General features: G+C 42.9%; 2 protein-coding genes across 4 annotated transcripts in view; both read right to left on the bottom strand.

Annotated features, from left to right (window-relative positions):
* Positions 1 to 600: 600 nt before the first annotated feature.
* On the bottom strand, positions 601 to 4,021 carry LOC310705290 (olfactory receptor 51E1-like). The gene is made up of 2 exons (XM_083499919.1): positions 2,967 to 4,021; positions 601 to 2,645 (listed from the first exon to the last, which is right to left on the bottom strand). Coding segments are annotated over exons 1-2 (981 nt in total). The 5' UTR covers positions 2,968 to 4,021; the 3' UTR covers positions 601 to 1,665.
* Positions 4,022 to 6,953: 2,932 nt separating this feature from the next.
* LOC310705100 (uncharacterized protein) overlaps positions 6,954 to 20,806 on the bottom strand; it is a 95,037-nt gene continuing 81,184 nt past the window's right edge. For 2 of the 3 annotated variants that reach the window (XM_083499530.1, XM_083499531.1), the window contains exons 3-6: positions 20,533 to 20,614; positions 20,165 to 20,247; positions 17,247 to 17,373; positions 6,954 to 10,932 (exon numbers count right to left, since the gene is read on the bottom strand). In XM_083499530.1, the coding sequence (XP_083355656.1) occupies positions 9,278 to 10,932; positions 17,247 to 17,373; positions 20,165 to 20,247; positions 20,533 to 20,614 (1,947 nt within the window). In that variant the 3' untranslated portion in view covers positions 6,954 to 9,277. The remainder of the gene's footprint in view (positions 10,933 to 17,246; positions 17,374 to 20,164; positions 20,248 to 20,532; positions 20,615 to 20,806) is intronic. The other variant, XM_083499532.1, reaches the window with a different exon arrangement.

The raw sequence follows: 20,806 nt of genomic DNA on the forward strand, positions 1-20,806 counted from the left end.
GGATGGTTCTGTACTGGCTGCTTGCCACCACATCCCTTATCTTTGAAATGTATAAATGCAGTCATCTATATTGGCTGCTTGCCACAGACTCACCTAGGTGTGCAAGAATGTATGAACTGGAGGACCGTTGTCTAATTCTCACCACAGGTGTGATTAACGCATCAATCTGATGTGCAAGGTTAATTTGAGGTGCAGTATAGTCATCCCAAGAGAAGCCCTGCATCTTTGAACCTCAGTGCACACCCAGACTGCAGACAGAGGAGTCTCTGCATTGCTGCTCAAGGGATTCCCAGCAATAAGAGGGACATAAGCATTGTGGTCTTATTCTTCACTTTTATGCTTTAGTCTTTCTCTGCATTAATAAAGAACCTTCAGTCTTCACCCATCAGTGTGTCCATTGCTTCTAAATCCTAAAAGAACCACTGCCCTTGGCAGTCAGCAGGACTTGACAGCAAGCTCTGCTACCCTGGGGCTTTGGGTTAGTTTTGAGAGGATAGATTTATCATTACTAAGTCTTTTTAGTTTCATTTGCCCTATTTTATCCCCCAACCATTTGATTGTCTTAGATTGTGAGTTCCTGGAAGATGGGACTAACAACAACAACAACAACAGCAACAACAATAACTGTTGGATGACACTCTGAGCTGAATGGGACATAAATGGAATGAATGAATGAATGAATTAATTAATGAAAATCTGCTAGCCTTTATCAGAAGCTGGGTGGAATTTCTCTGGAATCCACTGTAAACTTCCTCTGCTATCTAGACCAAGTTCCTACTTCTATGCATTTACTGCCAAGGTAGCCTCTAATTTAAAGCACAAAGGTAAAACAACAACAAAAGGAAGCTACTCAGCATAAATGACGGGTCATTTCAAGATCACCAGTCTAATAACATCAACTAGTTCTCCTGATTCCGATGGAACAGAGAACTGGTAATCATCATCATCAACATCATCATCAGTGTCATCTCCTTCCAGATTCAATAACTTAGGACACAAAATGCTTCTGTATTTTCAAGATTCAACTTCAGTTTATTGAACCAGGCACCACTCTGATACCTCAACTTCTTCTTTTGATTCTGGTGGAACAGAGAGAAAGAGCAGGTTGTCAAACATCTGCTGATGGCATTTCACTCCAAACCTCCTTGTCACAGAATCATAGAATTGTGGAGTTGGAAGTTCACCCAAAGGCCATCTAGTTCAACCCCTTGCTATGCGGGAATCACAGCTGAAGAATCCCAGACAGATGGCCAGTAAGAGAAAACTGTACTGGTTCTTTCAAATGGGCCAGGAATGAGCCCATATATAGAGAAGGGTGGTTTTCTATATTAGATCTGGGTGGTTATGGAAGTTCAAAGTGTGGAATCTTCAGAAGGATCTTCACAACCACTTGGGGGTGAAATGGAGAAGAACTAGGACTGTCACCTGTAGTGCTCAAAATCACCATAGCAAGGGGTCTTCTTGACGCATCCATGCTTCTAGTATTGAGGAGGAAAATATCCATGAAGAAGAAAAATAAAGGGAGCAGGAGATGGGAGCTTGTACCCAACGATTCATTGGGGAGACACCCCACACCCTGCAGAGGGATCACCATATGTTTCATGATGTTGGAACTGAGAAATCAATGGTTTAATTTTCAAAAAAGTTTATTGCGGTAAGTTCTTATCAGCACCTAGTTCTGCAAAATGCCCGCCCTATTCGGTGACGTATCTGTTTCGTCTTCACCCCATAGACGATTGGGTTCAGTACTGGAGGCACCAGAAGGTGGACATTGGCCATCACGGTATGGATGTTGGAGCCGTGCGTCTTACCAAACCTGTGAACCATGGACAAGCCAATAAAGGGCACGTAGAAAAGGAAGACAGCACATATGTGGGAGAGGCATGTCCCGAGGGCCTTGACACGTGCCTCTTGGCTCAAACTCAGGGCAGCTTTCAGGATGAAGTAGTATGACAAGGAGATGAGCAGGGAATCCAGCCCAATGGCGAAAATGATGACCACGAGTCCATAGATGATGTTAACCTTGATGCTGGCGCAGGCTAGCTTCATGACATCCTGATGCAGGCAGTAGGAATGGGAGAGAACGTTGGACTTGCAGAAGGGCAGCCTCTTAATGAAAACGGGCAAAGGGGCCATCAGGGCTGCTCCACGAAATACAGCCACCAGTCCTATTTTAGCTACCCTGGGCGTGGTGAGGATAGATGAGTGGTTCAGTGGGTAGCATATGGCGATGTAGCGGTCGAAAGCCATAGCTAGCAAGATGGTGGATTCCATTCCAGAGAGGCTGTGGATGCAGAACATCTGGACCAAGCAAGCATCAAAGGCGATGCTGGTGGATCTGAACCAGAATATGGCCAACATCTTGGGCACGGTGGACAGGGTGATCATGATGTCGATGGCTGCCAACATGCAAAGGAAGAGGTACATGGGCTCGTGGAGGCTCCGCTCTGCGCGGATGATGTAGATGATGGTGCAGTTGCCCAGAATGGCCAGCAGAAAGAGGAAGCATAGGGGGAAAGCCAGCCAGAAGTGAGATGCTTCCATGCCTGGGAAACCGACTAAAATGAACATGGCAGTGGTGACGTTGCCTTGATGGAAAGAGGACATGGTCAGTGCCTCTGTGTTCCTTCTGGATTCAGTGAGCACTGAAACACAAGGAGCGGGTATCCTTTTTTATCGCATTGATTTATTATTATCTGTCAGTATGCTTTTTACTTTGCTTTATCATTGATGTGTTTTTAATGTTGCACACTGCCCTGGGATCATTTGATAAAGGGCTGTATATTAATTTCCCCCTTCAGACTCAGTTAGTACTGTGTAGCCAGTTGAGAACGTTACAGAATATGTGTTTTAGTGGTACTATGCATTGTGGAGAAGTTGGAGAGGAGCCTTAGGAGAGCTCCTCACACCCCTTTTTTGCTCATCTCCTGCACAACAACCCTGCAGTGCTGCCAACTGGATCTTACTGTGCAGTAGCTGCCGTCACCACTCTCCCAGTCATCCAACAGGTGATGTCCCTACAGACTGGAGGTGGGCAAATGTTGTCCCCATCTTCAGAAAGGAGAGAACGGAAGGCCCAGGTAACTACCGACTGGTGAACTTGACATCAATACCAGGGAAGATCCTAGAAAAGATAATTCAAGTTGGTATGTGAGCATTTAGAAAAGGGTGCTGTGATTACTAAGATTTCTCCAAAATAAGTCATGCCAGACCAATCTGTTTGTTTGTTTTTTTAAATTTTTATGGCATTACAAACTTGGTGGATCAGGGAAATGCTGTGGACATAGTGTATCTTGATTTCAGTAAGGCTTTTGACAAAGTCCCCTGTGATATTTATGTGAAGAAGCTGGTAAAATGTGGGCTGAATGAGGTAACTGTTAGGTGGATTTGACTGTATAAACCTGAACAGGATTCCTTCATGGTTCTTCATCATCCTGGGAAAAGTGACAAGAGGGGTTCTGTCCTGGGCCTGTTGTTGTTCAACGTTTTTATAAATGACATGGATGAAGGAACTGAGGGGATGCTCATCACATTTGCAGATGACACCAAACTGGGAGGGGTAGCTAATGCTGCAGAATCAGAATTCAAAATGACCTTAACAAAATGAATTTCAGTAGGGACAAATGTAAAGTTCTGCACTTAGGCAGGAAGAACCAGATGCACAAATATAAGATGAAGGACACCTGGCTTACCAGCAGCAGTACATGTGAAAAGGATCTAGGGATCTTGGTGGACCACAAGCTTAACATGAGTCAACAGTGGGATGCAGCAGCAAAAAAGGCTGATCACCAAAGAATTGATACTTTTGAATTATGGTGCTGGAGGAGACTCTTGAGATTCTCATGGACTGCAAGAAGATCAAACCTATCCCTTCTTAAGGAAATCAGTCCTCAGTGCTTACTGGATGGACAGATCCTGAAGCTGAGGCTCCAAGACTTTGGCCACCTCATGAGAAGAGCAGACTCCCTGGAAAAGACCCTGATGTTGGGAAAGATGGAGGGCACAAGGAGAAGGGGACGACAGAGGACAGAGATGGTTGGACAGTGTTCTCGAAGCTACGAACATGAGTTTGACCAAACTGCGGGAGGCAGTGGAAGACAGGAGTGCCTGGTGTGCTCTGGTCCAGAGGGTCACGAAGAGTCGGACACGACTAAATGACTAAACAACAACAACAACAGGCTGCATCAAGGCACGCGGGTGGCGCTGTGGGTTAAACCACAGAGCCTAGGACTTGCCGATCAGAAGGTCAGCAGTTCAAATCCCCGCAACGGGGTGAGCTCCCGTTGCTCGTTCCCTGCTCCTGCCAATCTAGCAGTTCGAAAGCACGTCAAAGTGCAAGTAGATAAATAGGTACTGCTCTGGCGGGAAGGTAAACGGTGTTTCTGTGCGCTGCTCTGGTTCGCCAGAAGCGGCTTTGTCATGCTGGCCACATGACCTGGAAGCTCCCTCGGCCAATAAAGCAAAATGAGCGCCGCAACCCCAGAGTCATCCGCGACTGGACCTAATGGTCAGGGGTCCCCTTTACCTTTACCTAGGTTGCACCAACAGAAGTCTAGTGTCCAGATCAAGGGAGGTAATAGTCGCACTCTATTCTGCCTTAGTCAGACCACACTTGGAATACTGTGTCCGATTCTGGGCACCAGAATTTAAGGAGGATGTTGACAAGCTGGAAGGTGGGCAGAGGAGGGCAACCATAACGATCGAGATTCTGGAAACTAAGCCTTATGAGGAATGGTTGATGGAGCTGGGTATGTTTAGCCTGGAGAAGAGGAGACTGATTGGAGATATGAGAGCCATCTTCAAATATTTTAAGGGCTGTCACATGGAGGAGGGAACATGCCTGTTTTCTCCTGCTCATGGAGGGGAGGACTCAAACCAATGGCTTCAAGTTGCAAGAAAGGAGATTCTGACTAAACATTTGGAAAAAAATCTTCTGACAGTAAGAGCTGTTTGACAGTGGAACAGACTCCCACAAGAGGTGGTGGACTCTCCTTCCTTGGAGGTTTTTAAACAAAGGTTGGACGGACACCTGTCCTGGATGCTTGAGCTGAGATTCCTGAATAGCAGGGGGTTGGACTGGACCTTCCAACTCTAAGATTCTATGAAGATATCCTCCTTTGTGTAATTCAAGATCCAATTAAAACATGACAAGATCACAAATTCTGCTCAGAAATATCACCACCAAAATCATGGCACACTCACCTCCTCCCACTGTTTCTTGAAACAAATACACCAGGCCCTGTAGCCTGCATGCCATGGCCTCACACACAATACTCACTTCCTGGGTCTATTTATCCATCTTTCAGGTATCCCTTTGGGTGAGGGAAGAGATACAAAGTCCACAGACGACCGCAGAGCCTGGAGACAGACAATATGGTCATGTTTCCATAGCAGTGACCCGAGGAGGAATGACCTCTGGGAGGAGAGCAGGGAGGAGAAACACCCTGTTGGGATTTCAGGCCCCACCAGTTGCCACACTGGCAGGAAACAGCAGGTGCTGTTTACATCATGTGAAGCCTCACAGCGCGAGACAGGAAGTCAGAGAGGATTCTCAGCCTGACTCACTGTGTGCTGGGAGGGGTCTCTCCCAGTCTCTTCCGCTCTCAGGAGAGAGCTGGGTTGTATGGCAAAACCCAGAGCTTGAGTGCTCAAACATGCAGTCCTTTGTGGTGTTGTTGTTTTGCAGTAAATAAAGTAGTTGTGAAACTACAGGACTGCCTTTTCCCTTTGTTGCTGTGCAAGGGAAAATTGGTATGCTTCCTCATGAGAGAGAGGCTGCCCATTTGTCCGACCGTCCTGGACTGAGAGGAGGAGGAAGATTCCTGAACGGCAGCCAGGGATGATCACGAAGCTTCGCCTTTGCAGGATGTTCGGGAGGCTGGCTGGAGGCTGATGATGTTTCAACATGCCCTGGTGCATCTGTGGCAACACAAACAGATGAAATTTTCCATTTTCATATTGTATTTTTAGAAATGCCTTTTTTGTATTCTAAGCATGTTGTTCCAAGTGTTTTCGTATTTAATCATTATGCAAAAACAATGTCATTAACTTCTGATAGTCTGGTCCTATAGAAATATCAAAACTGTGTAGGTTTAATGGCAAATACACAATATTTCCGACACAATATTTCCAGTTCTCAAATTTTGCACATAGGTTATGTAGATTTCCCAACATCACTACAGGTTACATTTGCATTCCTGATGTTTATCAATTCCAGTGAGAGTTCCATCTGACCACAATTCAGGGTCCACAGTAGTAACACGTAAGCATCCAATCCCAGTATTTTGAATAAAAGTATCATTACTCATCTTTTGTAATTGACAGATTCCATCACTAACATCAAACACACAAGGTTCACTTTGTCCAAAACGTGGTGAGCAAACATATCCTTTCCCCCATTTTTCACACCTAGAGATTTCAATCATAACATTATCCTTATGATTCAAAACATTAGAACATAACAACTTATGAGAAAGAAAATAAGGAACCCAAAATATATCATTAACAATAATAGGTAAAAGTGTAACATCACACATCATAGATATTGTGGTATTATGTATTCCACTATGTTCAAGTGATGATAATTCTACTTTCCATACATCATTAATAATCAGATAATCAGTTAATCTAAACCACTCAGAATAATCCTTATGCAGTATACTTTCAAAATTTCCTTTTTTAAAAAAAAATATTAGAAATTTCAACACAATAGTTTCAACAAAAACACATCATCCACATTGTCCCCCCATTCCCCCCCAAACAGAACACCCCCCTCCCACCCCACCCCCAGACTTCCCTCAGCTCCTTTCGCTGGTTTCTCAACACATATTTCTATCTGCATGTTATAAAATTGTAAAAATATTACAATAGTTTGTGAATATTTATTCAAAAGCTGCCAAAGAGTCCAGTTCATTTTGTTATTTCTTCAAATATTTCATAAAAGGTTCCCATTCGTCTTTGAAATTACAATTATCCTTTTCACGTAGTTTGTGTATCAATTTTGCCAATTCCGCATAGTCCATCGGTTTTTCTTGCCACAGTTCTTTCGTCAGGATTTCCTCATTCTTCCACCCTTGTGCTATGAAGACTCTTGCCGCTGTTGTCGCATACATAAAAATATTTTTTAATTTCTTTGGCAGGTCTTTTCCCTCAATCCCTAATAAGAAAGCTTCAGGCTTTTTCACAAATGTTGAATGGAACATTTTCTTTAGCTCATTATATATCATTTCCCAAAACATTTTAATTTTACTGCAATCCTGGGCTGGGCTGGATGAATCCCAAACTGGAATTAAGATTGCTGGAAGAAATATCAACAACCTCAGATATGCAGATGACACAACCTTGATGGCAGAAAGTGAGGCTGAATTAAAGAACCTTTTAATGAGAGTGAAAGAGCAGAGCACAAAATATGGTCTGAGGCTCAACATAAAAAACCCCCCGAAGATCATGGCCACTGGGCCCATCACCTCCTGGCAAATAGAAGGCGAGGAAATGGAGGCAGTGTGAGATTTTACTTTCTTGGGCTCCATGATCACTGCAGATGGTGACAGCAGTCACGAAATTAACAGACGCCTGCTTCTTTGGGGAAAAGCAATGACAAACCTAGACAGCATCTTAAAAAGCAGAGACATCACCTTGCCAACAAAGGTCCGTATAGTTCAAGCCATGGTTTTCCCAGTAGTGGTGTATGGAAGTGAGAGCTGGACCATAAAGAAGGCTGATCGCCGAAGAATTGATGCTTTTGAATTCTGGTGCTGGAGGAGACTCTTGAGAGTCCCATGGACTGCAAGAAGATCAAACCTCTCCATTCTTAAGGAAATCAGCCCTGAGCGCTCACTAGAAGGACAGATCCTGAAGCTGAGGCTCCAATACTTTAGCCGCCTCATGAGAAGAGCAGACTCCCTGGAAAAGACCCTGATGGTGGGAAAGATGGAGGGCACAAGGGGAAGGGGACGACAGAGGACGAGATGGTTGGACAGTGTTCTCGAAGCTACAAACATGAGTTTGACCAAACTGCGGGAAGCAGTGGAAGACAGGAGTGCCTGGCATGCTCTAGTCCATGGGTTCACAAAGAGTCGGACACGACTAAATGACTAAACGATAACAACAACAACACGGTATATTTGCAAACCATTTGTAGTCATTGTTTAGCAGAGAGATAGGCTTGTAGTTTTTTGTTGTTGTTGTTTAGTCATGTCCAATCAGATCAATACTTTCTGTACTAAGAAATGCAAACTGACAAGTCTGACTCTATAGATATTCCCCTGGCTCTATATTCTCCTCACAGATGATCAGAGCCAGTTCTCCCTCCATCCAACGCTCTCCCATCTCAAATCCAGCCCTCTCCAACTCTCTCCCCTTTATTTTCCTGCCCAAAGTCCTGGCTCCATCCCCTTCCCTCTGGCTGGCGGTCAAGGTAGCCAATCAGAGAGGCTCTGGCCCTCTGGTGGAATTCTCAGGCACTGCACCCCCAGACTCTGCTGTCCATCAAACCCCCGTCTTCTATTGGTGCATCTGGTTCTTCCTGCCTAAGTGCAAAGCTTTACTTTTCTCCCTACTGAAATTCATTTTGTGAGCTTGGGCCCGGTTCTCCACCCCGTTAAGGTCATTTTGAATCCCAATTCTGTCTTTTGTGGCATTCGCTGCTCTTCCCAGTTTGGTTCACCTGAAAATTTCATCAGCATCCCCTGAATTCCTCCACCGAATTTTTTTTTATAAAGAAGTTGAGCAACAACAGGCCCAGGACAGAATCATGTGGCATCTCACATGTCACTTCATCCCAGGATGACGAAGAACCATTACTGAAATCTTTGGATGAAGGGCAGAACATGACTTTTATAAATAATAAAAAGGATATCAACAAGTTGAAACATGTACAGAGGATGGCAACCAAGAATCTATTGATTTATTGATTGGTTGATTGATTGAATTTGTATACACAATAAAACTTGAATTTGTATACACAATAAAACTATAAATAATGGAAGATAGAGCAAACCTTTTTTTCTTCCTGCTCCAGAGGGTAGGACATCAACCAATGACTTCAAGCTAAAAGATCGGAGATTTCTGAGTAAACATGAGGAAGAACTTTTGACAGCAAAAGCTGTTAGTGGAATGGACTCCCTTGGAAGGTGCTGGGACCTCCATCCTTTGAGGTTTTATGAAGTTGGATGGTCACCTGTCATGGATGCTTTAGCTGCGATGCCTGCTTCACATGGGGTGGACTAGATTACACCAGAGGTCACTTCCAACTCCACAATTCTTCAATCCTATGATTCTACTCACTATGAGTTTTTTGATGATAAGTGAGATTGGATCTCTGACAGAAGCTAATTCCACATTCCATGCACTGATATGGTTTCTCTCCTGTATGAATTCTCTGATGGGAAGTGAGAAAGGAGCTCTCCCTGAAGCTCTTTCCACATTCCATGCACTGATAGGGTTTCTCCCCTGTATGAATTCTTTGATGGATAGTGAGATTGGAGCTCTTCCTGAAGCTCTTTCCACATTCCACACACTGATAGGGTTTCTCCCCTGTATGAATTCTGTGATGGGAAGTGAGAGAGGAGCTTTCAGTGAAGCTCTTTCCACATTCCATGCACTGATAGGGTTTCTCCCCTGTATGAATTCTGTGATGCGAAGTGAGAGAGGAGCTTTCAGTGAAGCTCTTTCCACATTCCACACACTGATAGGGTTTCTCCCCCCTATGAATTCTTTGATGGCAAGTGAGATTGGAGCTCTGACTGAAGCTCTTTCCACATTCCACACACTGATAGGGTTTCTCCCCTGTATGAATTCTGTGATGGGAAGTGAGAGAGGAGCTTTCAGTGAAGCTCTTTCCACATTCCATGCACTGATAGGGTTTCTCCCCTGTATGAATTCTGTGATGGGAAGTGAGAGAGGAGCACTGACTGAAGCTCTTTCCACATTCAAAGCACTGATAGGGTTTCTCCCCTGTATGCATTCTTTGATGGGAAGTGAGTTTGGAGCTTTGAGTGAAGCCCTTTCCACATTCCATGCACTGATAGTGTTTCTCCCCTGTATGAATTCTTTGATGGGAAGTGAGAGAGGAGCTTTCAGTGAAGCTCTTTCCACATTCCATGCACTGATAGGGTTTCTCCCCTGTATGAATTCTTTGATGGGAAGTAAGATGTGAGCTCTGACTGAAGCTCTTTCCACATTTCATGCACTGATAGGGTTTCTCCCCTGTATGAATTCTGTGATGGGAAGTGAGAGAAAAGTTGTGACTGAAGCTCTTTCCACATTCCATGCACTGATAGGGTTTCTCCCCTGTATGAATTCTGTGATGGGAAGTGAGAGAGGAGCTATCCATGAAGCTCTTTCCACATTCCATGCACTGATAGGGTTTCTCCCCTGTATGAATTCTTTGATGGGAAGTGAGATGGGAGCTCTTCCTGAAGCTCTTTCCACATTCCATACACTGATAGGGTTTCTCCCCTGTATGAATTCTGTGATGGGAAGTGAGAGAGGAGCTATCCATGAAGCTCTTTCCACATTCCATGCACTGATAGGGTTTCTCCCCTGTATGAATTCTTTGATGGGAAGTAAGATGTGATCTCTGACAGAAGCTCTTTCCACATTCCACACACTGATAGGGTTTCTCCCCCCTATGAATTCTTTGATGGCAAGTGAGATTGGAGCTCTGACTGAAGCTCTTTCCACATTCCACACACTGATAGGGTTTCTCCCCTGTATGAATTCTTTGATGGGAAGTGAGAGAGGAGCACTGACTGAAGCTCTTTCCACATTCCATGCACTGGTAGGGTTTCTTTCTAATGAGATTTATTTGATGGGAAATGGAATGGGAGCTCTGATTGCAACTCTCTCCACACTCCAAATTTTTATGTGGCTTCTCCTCTCTGGGGATTTTCTCATGGTCACCCTTGTTCTTGATTTCCAATTTTTCACAATCTGCAATGGAAACAAAAAGGAATTAGAGCCTGAGGAACAAATGGAAGTACCAGTTATGGATTAATGCTAATTAAATTTGTGGTAGGCAACCAATTGATGAAGACCCCAGCAACAAATCAGGAATATCAAATCAAGATCATGACAGTGACTAGGCACCACAAATAAAAAGAGTATAAGAAAGAGCATAACAAACCAAGGCAACTTTTAGCAGTTACTTCTTAGAAACAATCTGTGCAGTTAATACTGCATTTTTAAATTGTCTAATTGTAATATCTGATTTTTCCTGTTTCTCCCCTCTTTCTTTCTCTCTTGTATTCTTTCTTCTTTATTCAAATTAATAAAGAATGAATCTAAAAATACTATCATGGAATATAAAAGGATTGAAAGATAAAAAGAAAAGAAACAAGGTAGAACGCATAGTGGAAAAACAGAATTTAGATATAGCATGTATCCGAGAGACACATATAAATAAAAAAAAAACACAAGTGTTGATAAATCCAAAACTAGGGTCAGAATTTATAACAGCAGACAAAAAAAAAAGAGAGGTATGGTGATATACGTAAAACCTAACCTGGAGCCAAAGCTAATATATAAAGACGCAAATGGAAGGATAATAAAAATTAAGATAAAAATCACAAGGGGAATCTTTTATGATAATTGGGATATATGCCCCAAATGAAAAAAGAGCAAAATTTTATAAAGGTTTAGAAGAGATACTGATACAGTATATAGGAGAGAAACTAATACAGATGGGAGACCTGAATGGGGTATTTAATCCAGAACTGGATAGATCTGCAGGATGGAATAAAGGAGGGGGGGGGACTTCTGTGCCGTTTCATAGCTATGATAGAACACCTAGATTTAATTGATAGTTGGAGACATAAATACCCAAACAAAAAAGGTTATACATATTTCTCTGAGTCAAACAAATCGGCCAGTAGAACTGATGCCATTTGGATCTCCAAGGATTTACTAGAACAAATTGAAGCAGTGGAAATCCAGTCAAAAACACTTTCAGACCATAACTCAATGCTACTAAAACTGAGATGGAAAGGGAGGGAAGGGCCGAAAAGATGGAGATTAGATGAATCCCTTCTAAATGATGAAAAAATAATTTTAAGAGCTAAGAAAGTTGTCAGGGAACTGCCATTGGCTCAGGGGCGAGAGGGGAAAAGCTGGATGGATTACAGAGAGCCCCCAAAGATTGTGGGAAGCAGCACTTCCTCAGAGGAGGAAGGTAGCCACGCCTCTAGTGGGGAGGAGATGCAGGACTCGGAGGAGGCAAGGCGGTGCCAGGACACCTTGCCTGAGCAAAGCGGGGAAGAGAGAGGTCCCCCGTTACCCACACCTTCCTTACGCAGTAGGCTTCTGCGCAGAGAGGGGAGGCGCAGACTGGGCATCAAGAAACTACTCTGCTGGGGAAGGTTTAGGGACCACCCACTCTCAGATTCTGCCAGTGAATGAGCAAGACATGGAATAGAGGCGCTCTGCATTCTAATGGTTTTTTATCATCAATAAGAAACTTTTAAAACAGACTATTGAAGCATATTGCCTTATTGCTCTCAAGCAACCAACCGATACCTCTAACAAAAGTGTTAAAGGAATTCTTCGAGAGCAACAATAATAAGGGAACTGAGAAAGTGGTGGCATGGGACACATGTAAGGCCATCATCAGGGGTTATTTTATCCAACAGTGCACAATTCAAAAAAGGAAAAGAGAAAAAGATAAAGTAGATTTACTGGAGGAAATAAAAAAGAAAGAAAAGGAGCTGACCAAGGACCTTAGTAATGAACAAATCTCTAAAGAAATCAAATTATTAAGAGCAGAATACTCCTCTATATTAGAACAAGAAATTGATTGTAACTTAAACATCTTAAAAAGCAGAAACTTTGAAAATGCCAATAAACCAGGGAAACTACTGGCTTGGCAGATCAAGAAAAGACAAATCAAAAGATTAATAAATAGATTGAAAATAGGAGAGACAACAACGGATGATCCAAAAAAGATCAGACAAGATTTTGTGGAATACTATAGAAAGCTATATAAAAAAGGGAAAGAAAGGCTAGAGGACATAGAACAATACCCAAAATTTCATAAAATACCAGGAATAACAGAAGCCCAAAGAGAAACACTAAATGCACCCATTACTATGATAGAAATTAAAAATGCAATTAAAAATGCCAAGTCAGGAAAGTTGCCTGGCCCAGATGGAATACCTGCAGAAGTTTCTAAAAAACTTGAAGAAATACTGTCACCACCACTGAATGAAGTAATTAAGGATACTCTCATTGAAGAAAAGACCCCGGCCCCCTGGAATGAGGCCTATGCGATTTTACTACCAAAAAAAAGAAGCGACCTAGAGATAACAGCAAATTACAGCCCGATATGTCTGCTAAACTGTGATTACAAAATCTATGCAGGTACCCTAGCAGGTAGACTAAAACATGTATTAAAAGACATAATTCACCCTAATCGGGCAGCATTCCTTCCCAAACACCAGATCCCGAAAAACACAAGGAATATTATTAATTTATTAGAAAATCTGGAGTTTAAAAATGAAAAGCAAGCGGCTATGATGCTAATCGATGCCAGAAGGCGTTTGATAACATCGCATGGAGCTTTATGAAAAAACAGTTAAATTTAATGGGCTGCGTTGGAGCTTCTGGTGAGCTGCGATGGAGGATGGCTCAATTCCATCACTGCCGTACGTTCCGGAATCAGAGGCTGAGCTGGGAGTAATCAGCCTCCCTACACTCCCGGCGCTGGGGAGTGGCAGCTCCTCCGCAGATCACCCAACACCTGGCCCCAAATTCAAAAGAAAGGAGGGGCTGGGGGGGTCCTGGATGGAAAACCCGAAATGTTTCTTGGCAACTCTCCAAAGTCGCCTCCATTTAGCAACAAGCTTCCAATTCTTAAGATGAAAAATTGGATTTAAGTTTTGGACATGATCTGAGCGAAGGGGGAGAAACTACTGGCATAATATTTGGACTGTTTGATTACTGAATAATATGTATAATGTGGAATATTTATTATGATTTGATTGGATTGTTAAAGTGGAAAATTTAATAAACAGTATTTTTTAAAAAAATTAATGGGCTGCAGAGAAAAGTTTGAAAGAGGTATGGAATCTATCTACTCCACGCAAAAGGCGAAATTAATAAATAATGAGTAATACTCACAGAGAGTATTGATATTATGAAAGGCATGAGACAAGGGTGTCCCCTTTCCCCTCTCCTATTCATATTGGTGCTGGAAACCCTGCTAAATGAATTGAGGAAGGAAGGGAGAATAAAGGGAATTAAGATTGGAGAAAAAACATAAAATTAGAGCCCATGTGGATGATGTGATATTAACAACTGAAGACCCCAAAGAAGGTATCCCATTAGCAATAGATTTAATTAATGAATTGGAAAATTGGCAGGTTTCAAAATTAACAAAAAGAAAACCAACCTCTTAGTTAAAAATATGTGCTCAGATGAAAAACTAGAGTTACAGGAACTTACTAGTCTAGAGGTAAGGAAAAAAGTAAAATACTTGGGTATTTGGCTGTCAAATAAATGTATTCATCTATATCAAGATAATGATATAAAGTTATGGAAGGAGATCAAGAGGCACCTGGAAATCTGGAGCAGGCTTCACCTCTCCTTTTGGAGTAAAATTTCTGTTATCAAAATGAGTGTCTTGCCAAAACTGATGTTCCTGTTTCAAACTATCCCACTTTTGGGAGGTATGAATTGTTTTAAGAACTGGAGAAGGGACATTGCAAGATTTATTTGGAGTGGCAAAAGCCAAGAATTAAACATCAAATCTTAATAGACCAACAGCAGAGAGGAGGATTTGCTCTACTGGATCTGGAATTGTATTATGCTGCAGCTGGGCTAGTATGGATCAACGAGTGGATAGTTTCGAAAGATACAGATTTAGTTGACTTAGAGGGCCATGACAATCACTTTGGATGGCATGCTTATATGATATATGATAAGGTGAAGGTCCACATGGGTTTTTTGAATCATATTGTAAGAAAATCACTATATATGGAACAAATATAAAGATCTCTTAGAACCCAAAACCCCCTGGTGAACCTCCCCATTGGAAGCCATAGCCATTAAGAAAAAGAATATGCAAAGCGATTGGGCAACGTACAGAATGATCCTGGAGGAAAATAACAACAAACTAAAGTTGAAAGAATTTGGTAAAATTAGAACATATTTAACAGATTGGCTACAATATTTCCAATTAAACGAAAGATTTAGTTTAGATAACAAAAAAAGGATTTGCAAATGAAACTTCCAAATTCGAAAAAGGACTCCTTCAATCCAAGAACAAATGTATTTCAAAAATGTACAACCTCCTCCTGGATTGGGAGGTAAAGGAGGAGAAAGTGAAAGGATCTATGATTCGCTGAGCACAAGATTCAGGCCACAATATATACACGTGTCAGTGGGAAAAACTGTGGAGAGTTGACATCAAATTTACTGTATGTATGAACTTAAGAGAAAATGTTTTGAAAATGTTATATAGACAGCACTTGACACCTGCAAAACTAGCCAAAATATATAAGAACAGGTCAGACTTATGTTGGAGAAGCAAAAAAAGAAATGGAACTTACATGCATATGTGGTGGGAATGTGACAAGATTATAGATTTTTGGGATACCATCTTCAATGAGTTAAAGAAAATGTTTAAGATTTCATTCCCTAAAAAACCTGAGGCATTCCTACGAGGTCTTATGACACCAGAAATCCAAAAGAAATACAGACCACTATTCATGTATGCCTCAACTGCAGCAAGGATTTTAATAGAAGGAAAAGGAAACGCGACATCATCCCCTCAAAGACTGAATGGCAAGCCACATTGATAGAGTACTTACAATTAGCAAGGAGAACGGGGTCAATAAGAGGAAATACAATACAAGAAGTAAATAAGGATTGGTTAATAATTAAGGAATATCTCAAAAGGTACTGTAATAGTAAAAGTTTTCTGGCAGATATTGAATGAGCCTTGTAATACAAAGTACATGTTAGATAAAGTTAAATTAAGTTAACAAAAAACAACGTTGTGTAACTGTGTAAATAATAGTTTATTTGAAAATTAGTACAATGGGTATAGTTGGAAGTTTCTTTTCTTTGCTGACTGAAATATGAGATATTACTATGTTTTTTACTCTATTCATACTTTTATTCCCTTTTTTTTTCTTTCCCCCCTCTCCCTCGCTTTTTCCTTTTTGGACACACAGCTGTCCATGGAGGTGCAGGTCAATTCAGTGTCTAGGGCAGCTGTCTACCAGCTCCATTTGGTACGCAGGCTGAGACCAAATAACACCAGACCTGAAAGACCTACACTGGCTCCCAGTACGTTTCCGAGCACAATTCAAAGTGTTGGTGCCGACCCTGAAAGCCCTAAACGGTCTTGGCCCAGTATACCCAAAGAAGCGTTTCCACCCCCACCGTTCAGCCCAGACACTGAGGTCCAGCTCCGAGGGCCTTCTGGCGGTTCCCTGCCAGAGAGAAGTGAGGTTACAGGGAACCAGGCAGAGGGCTTTCTTGGTAGTGGTGCCCGCCCTGTGGAATGCCCTCCCATCAGATGTTAATGAAATAAACAACTATCAGACTTTTAGAAGACATCTGAAGCCAGCTCTGTTTAGGGAAGATTTTAATATTTGATGTTTCATCGTGGTTGTAATCTTCTGCTTGGAGCTGCCCAGAGTGGCAGGGGAAACCCAGTCAGATGGGCAGGGTATGAACAAATTATTATTACTATTATTACTATTATTATTACTATTATTACTATTATTATTACTATTATTATTATTATTATTATTATTATTATTATCTGAGATTCGAAAAGCCTGCCTCTTCTCTGGGGCAGATGTTGTTTGGCCCATTCATGGCATCCCCTCCATCTCCAATGTCATTTGTCTCTTTGGTTAACCCAAGATTGACAGAAGCAAAAGCAAAAACAGAAAATCTGAGAGAAGTTACTTATCTTTCCTAACAACTCTGAAGCTGACATTTAAGATGGCCTGGGCAGTCCAGACCAGCCCGATCATGGTATAAAAAGGCAGAACTGGAGGAAGACTGTTCACAGAAAGAATAGTAATTTCTTATTCAACCCAGCAAATTATACCCAGCCAGATAGGCACGGTATAAATAATAAAGATGATGATGATGATAATGGTGGTGATGATGGGGTTGTTAGGATCCCAGGGGTTGTAGGGGGCACTGTTGAGCTCTGTGGAAATATATGAGGTTCCTCACATAGAGGTATTTTTTGTATTTCCAGGCAGATAGGACGATCCCACAGGGAGCCTTACCAAGAGAGGCCACAATCCCACGATTCTCCTCTCTGACGTCTTTATGCAGAGCTCTCTGGTCAGGATCCACCAACGCCCACTCCTCGTCCGTGAAACGAACAGCGACATCTTCAAAGCACACTGGACCCTAAAAGAAAAAGGGAAATGTCCTCCTCTGAGCAGAAATATGATCCGCTACAGAAAACTCGGTTGTGTATGTGACATGAATGAGCCAGCTCCCAGGGAAGGAAGCAGCCAGGGAGAGAGAGGGTTACACGGGAGTCAACTCCCCCTCCCTTAGGAATGCAAACTGAAAACAAGAGTTCAGAGAGTCAGGCGGCAGCCTGCCTGAGGGTCAGTGAAGGACAAAACACAGCAGTTAGAAAGGAAAGCAATTTAGAGAGCAGGAAAGACCGTGGAAGTTTGGCTGCTTCTGGGCTCGCTGGAAGCCCCCTCCTTAGAAGAGACATCTTCGATTATGGAAGGATGGCCATGCTTGCCGCTCCAATGAACTTCGTTTGCTTTGCAATAAATCTTGCTTTCAATCAAGTACTCTCGTTATCGAGACTCCCTTACAGTATGGGTATTCGACTTTGTGCAAATAGGTGGTACTCCACATTGTGGTTTTCATTTTTTTTTTTTTTTATAAAATTTTTATTGGTTTTACAACGTTTTAAAAAGACAAACAAACAATGAAAATGACAAACAAACACGCATAGTTTCATACATATTTTCTTATAAACCTCTTTTCTTGGACTTCCCCATACCCCCCCTCTCTGCATCCCAATGTCCATACTTCAACTAGCAACTCCCAATTATTGCTTTCAAATCTCTGTCAACTTAGTCCTTTTCTATCTTCTAACCATATATCCCTGTACCCCCTTGTTTCTGAAAACCACGACATTTTTAACATTCATTAAGTTTATAATAGTCCTTCAGATAACTTTTAAATTTTCTCCAGTCTTCTTCCACCGTCTCTTTTCGTTGGTCACGGATTCTGCCTGTCATCTCGGCCAATGTCATATAGTCCATCACTTTCATCTGCCATTCTTCCAGAGTGGGTAAATCTTGTGTCTTCCAATACTTTGCGATGAGTATTCTTGCCGCTGTTGTAGCATACATAAAAAAAGTTCTATCCTTCTTTGTCACCAATTGGCCGACAATGCCCAGAAGAAAGGCCTCTGGCTTTTTGGGAAAGGTACATTTAAGTACCTTTTTCATTTCATTATAGATCATTTCCCAGAAGGCCTTAATCTTCGGGCAAGTCCACCAAAGGTGATAAAAGGTACCTTCAGTCTCTTTACACTTCCAACATTTATTATCAGGCAAATGATAGATTTTTGCCAGCTTGACTGGGGTCATGTACCACCTGTATACCATTTTCATAATGTTTTCCTTTAAGGCATTACATGCCGTAAATTTAATACCGGTGTTCCATAACCATTCCCAGTCAGCTGACATGATGTTATGTCCAACATCCTGAGCCCACTTAATCATAGCAGATTTTACTGTTTCATCCTGTGTGTTCCATTTCAGCAGCAAGTTATACATTCTAGATAAAATCTTAGTATTGGGTTCTAACAGTTCAGTTTCTAATTTTGATTTTTCCACCTGGAAACCAATTTTCCTGTCCTGTTTAAAAAATTCCATTATTTGACGATATTGAAACCAGTTTCCAACTTTATGCTTCAATTTCTCCTGACTTTGTAGTCTGAACTTGTCTCCATCCTGTTCTAAGATTTCCCAATACTTCGGCCATCCGGCCTCCGTATTGAGTCTCTTCACTGCTTTGGCCTCCACTGGTGACACCCATCTAGGGGTCCACATTGTGGTTTTCAAATCATTCTGCCTACCCAAGCATTCCAGTTTCCCTGATGGAAGGATACACTTTCTCCTCTCCTCGTGAGTTGTTCTGGGGACTTCCCTCCCAATGCCCTACAGCCAAATTCAAGGGGTTCAGGGAGGCGTGGAGAGGGGGAGGGATGGGGGCAGGCCCCATTTTGCAGCTGATGGGGCTGGTTAGGTGAATACTGGCCACTATTTGTTCTCATTTGTACACTTCTTAGAAATTTTAGCATTCAATGATCAACATAGAAATACAATAAGCCTAGTCTGGATGGCCATCTGTCTTGGAGGATCTAGCTGAGACTCCTGCAATGCAGGGGGTTGGACTTGATGACCCTTGGGGTCCCCTTTCAACTCTAGGAGTCTATGAAAACAGCAACTACTGATGAATCGTAGTGGTGACGCTCAGAAGGCTGGTATAGCAGAGTTAAATGGGCAGGAAATCCCATAGTTCACAGCTGGAGTTAACTCTTTATCAGCAAGAACACGATATTCGCAGACTTGGCTGAGTTTCAGACTTAATGAGAACAGCAACTCATTCCCTGAGCATCTTCCTCAATGAAATCAGTTGCAGAGAATGAAGGCCGCCGGCTCCCCACAGCTTTCTAAGTCCCCTTCTCTCTTGGGTTTCTGGCAAGTGATTGAACAGTGCGCCAGTGTGCAGCCTGCCTTTGCTCCTCCATTGTAAGCCATCTGCTGGCTCTGAGAGACAATCAGGGAGGGTGGCTTCTGGCAGAAGGAGAGGGAGCCCCTGGTGGCTCCTCCTTCTCCTGACTCACCTCTGCCTCTCGCCCTCCCTCTGCCCACTCGCCTCCTTCCTCTTCTGCCTCTTATTCTGCGCTGCATTCTGCCACAGAGTCTCCCAGCCCACTAAGCCCTGTTACCATTCCAGCTTCTGATGCCTCCTCTTCCCAGTCTTTTCCCTCTTATTCCTCTGTCTGCTCATCCTTCCTCCACCTCCACTCCTTCGGCTCTGAGACGTCCTCCCTTCCTGGCTCCCCAGCTGCTTCCTCCCAACATTCCTCTGTGCCCAACCAGTCCATGACATTGCTCCATCCCTCGGCCTCTGTCCCCACAAGGCAGCTTCCCCTGACCTGATCTGGATCCACAGCCGCTGCTTCCTTTCTGCCCCCATGAAAAGGCGGATCAGGAGGTCTTGCCGGCATCCTTCTGCCACCTGCAAGAGAGAAAAGGTAAGCAGGATGCCAGGAGTGCCTGATTCTCTCACAGGTGAAACAGGGCATCTCTAACTACAGATGGGCCTTTGAGAAAGATTTACCTGCTGAGAGCATTTGAATGTTTGTGCCCATTTCATATGTTTGTTTGTGCAGAAATACATCTCACCTCCTCTGGGCCCTGGATCCCAAAAGTCCCCCCCCCCCAAAAGATGAAAAGAACCCACAGATGAGTTGGAAAACCAACAGAATAAGACTAAACGGAGAAAAGCCACCTTCCTCCTTACCCAGTGGCCTCTCTCTGGTGTCCAACGGAGGCTTCTCTGCCTCACAGGAATCCAGGTCCATTTCCGCAAAGAGATCCTTTCCCTGAGAAAGAAACAAGGATTCAAAACAGAGAAAATGCATGAAGTCAGAACTGACTGACAAGGAAGTCATCAGGATCTTGTGAATAATGGATGTTTGGCTCTAGTGGGGGTCCTCACCCGGGGGTCCTCAGGAGTTGCTCTCCCCCCACTCTCCTGCTTCTGTCTCCTTTTCTTGCACTTGGACTCTCTGCCC

Source organism: Podarcis liolepis, assembly GCF_965112155.1.
Source record: "Podarcis liolepis genome assembly, chromosome: 4".
Classification (NCBI taxonomy): domain Eukaryota; kingdom Metazoa; phylum Chordata; class Lepidosauria; order Squamata; family Lacertidae; genus Podarcis; species Podarcis liolepis.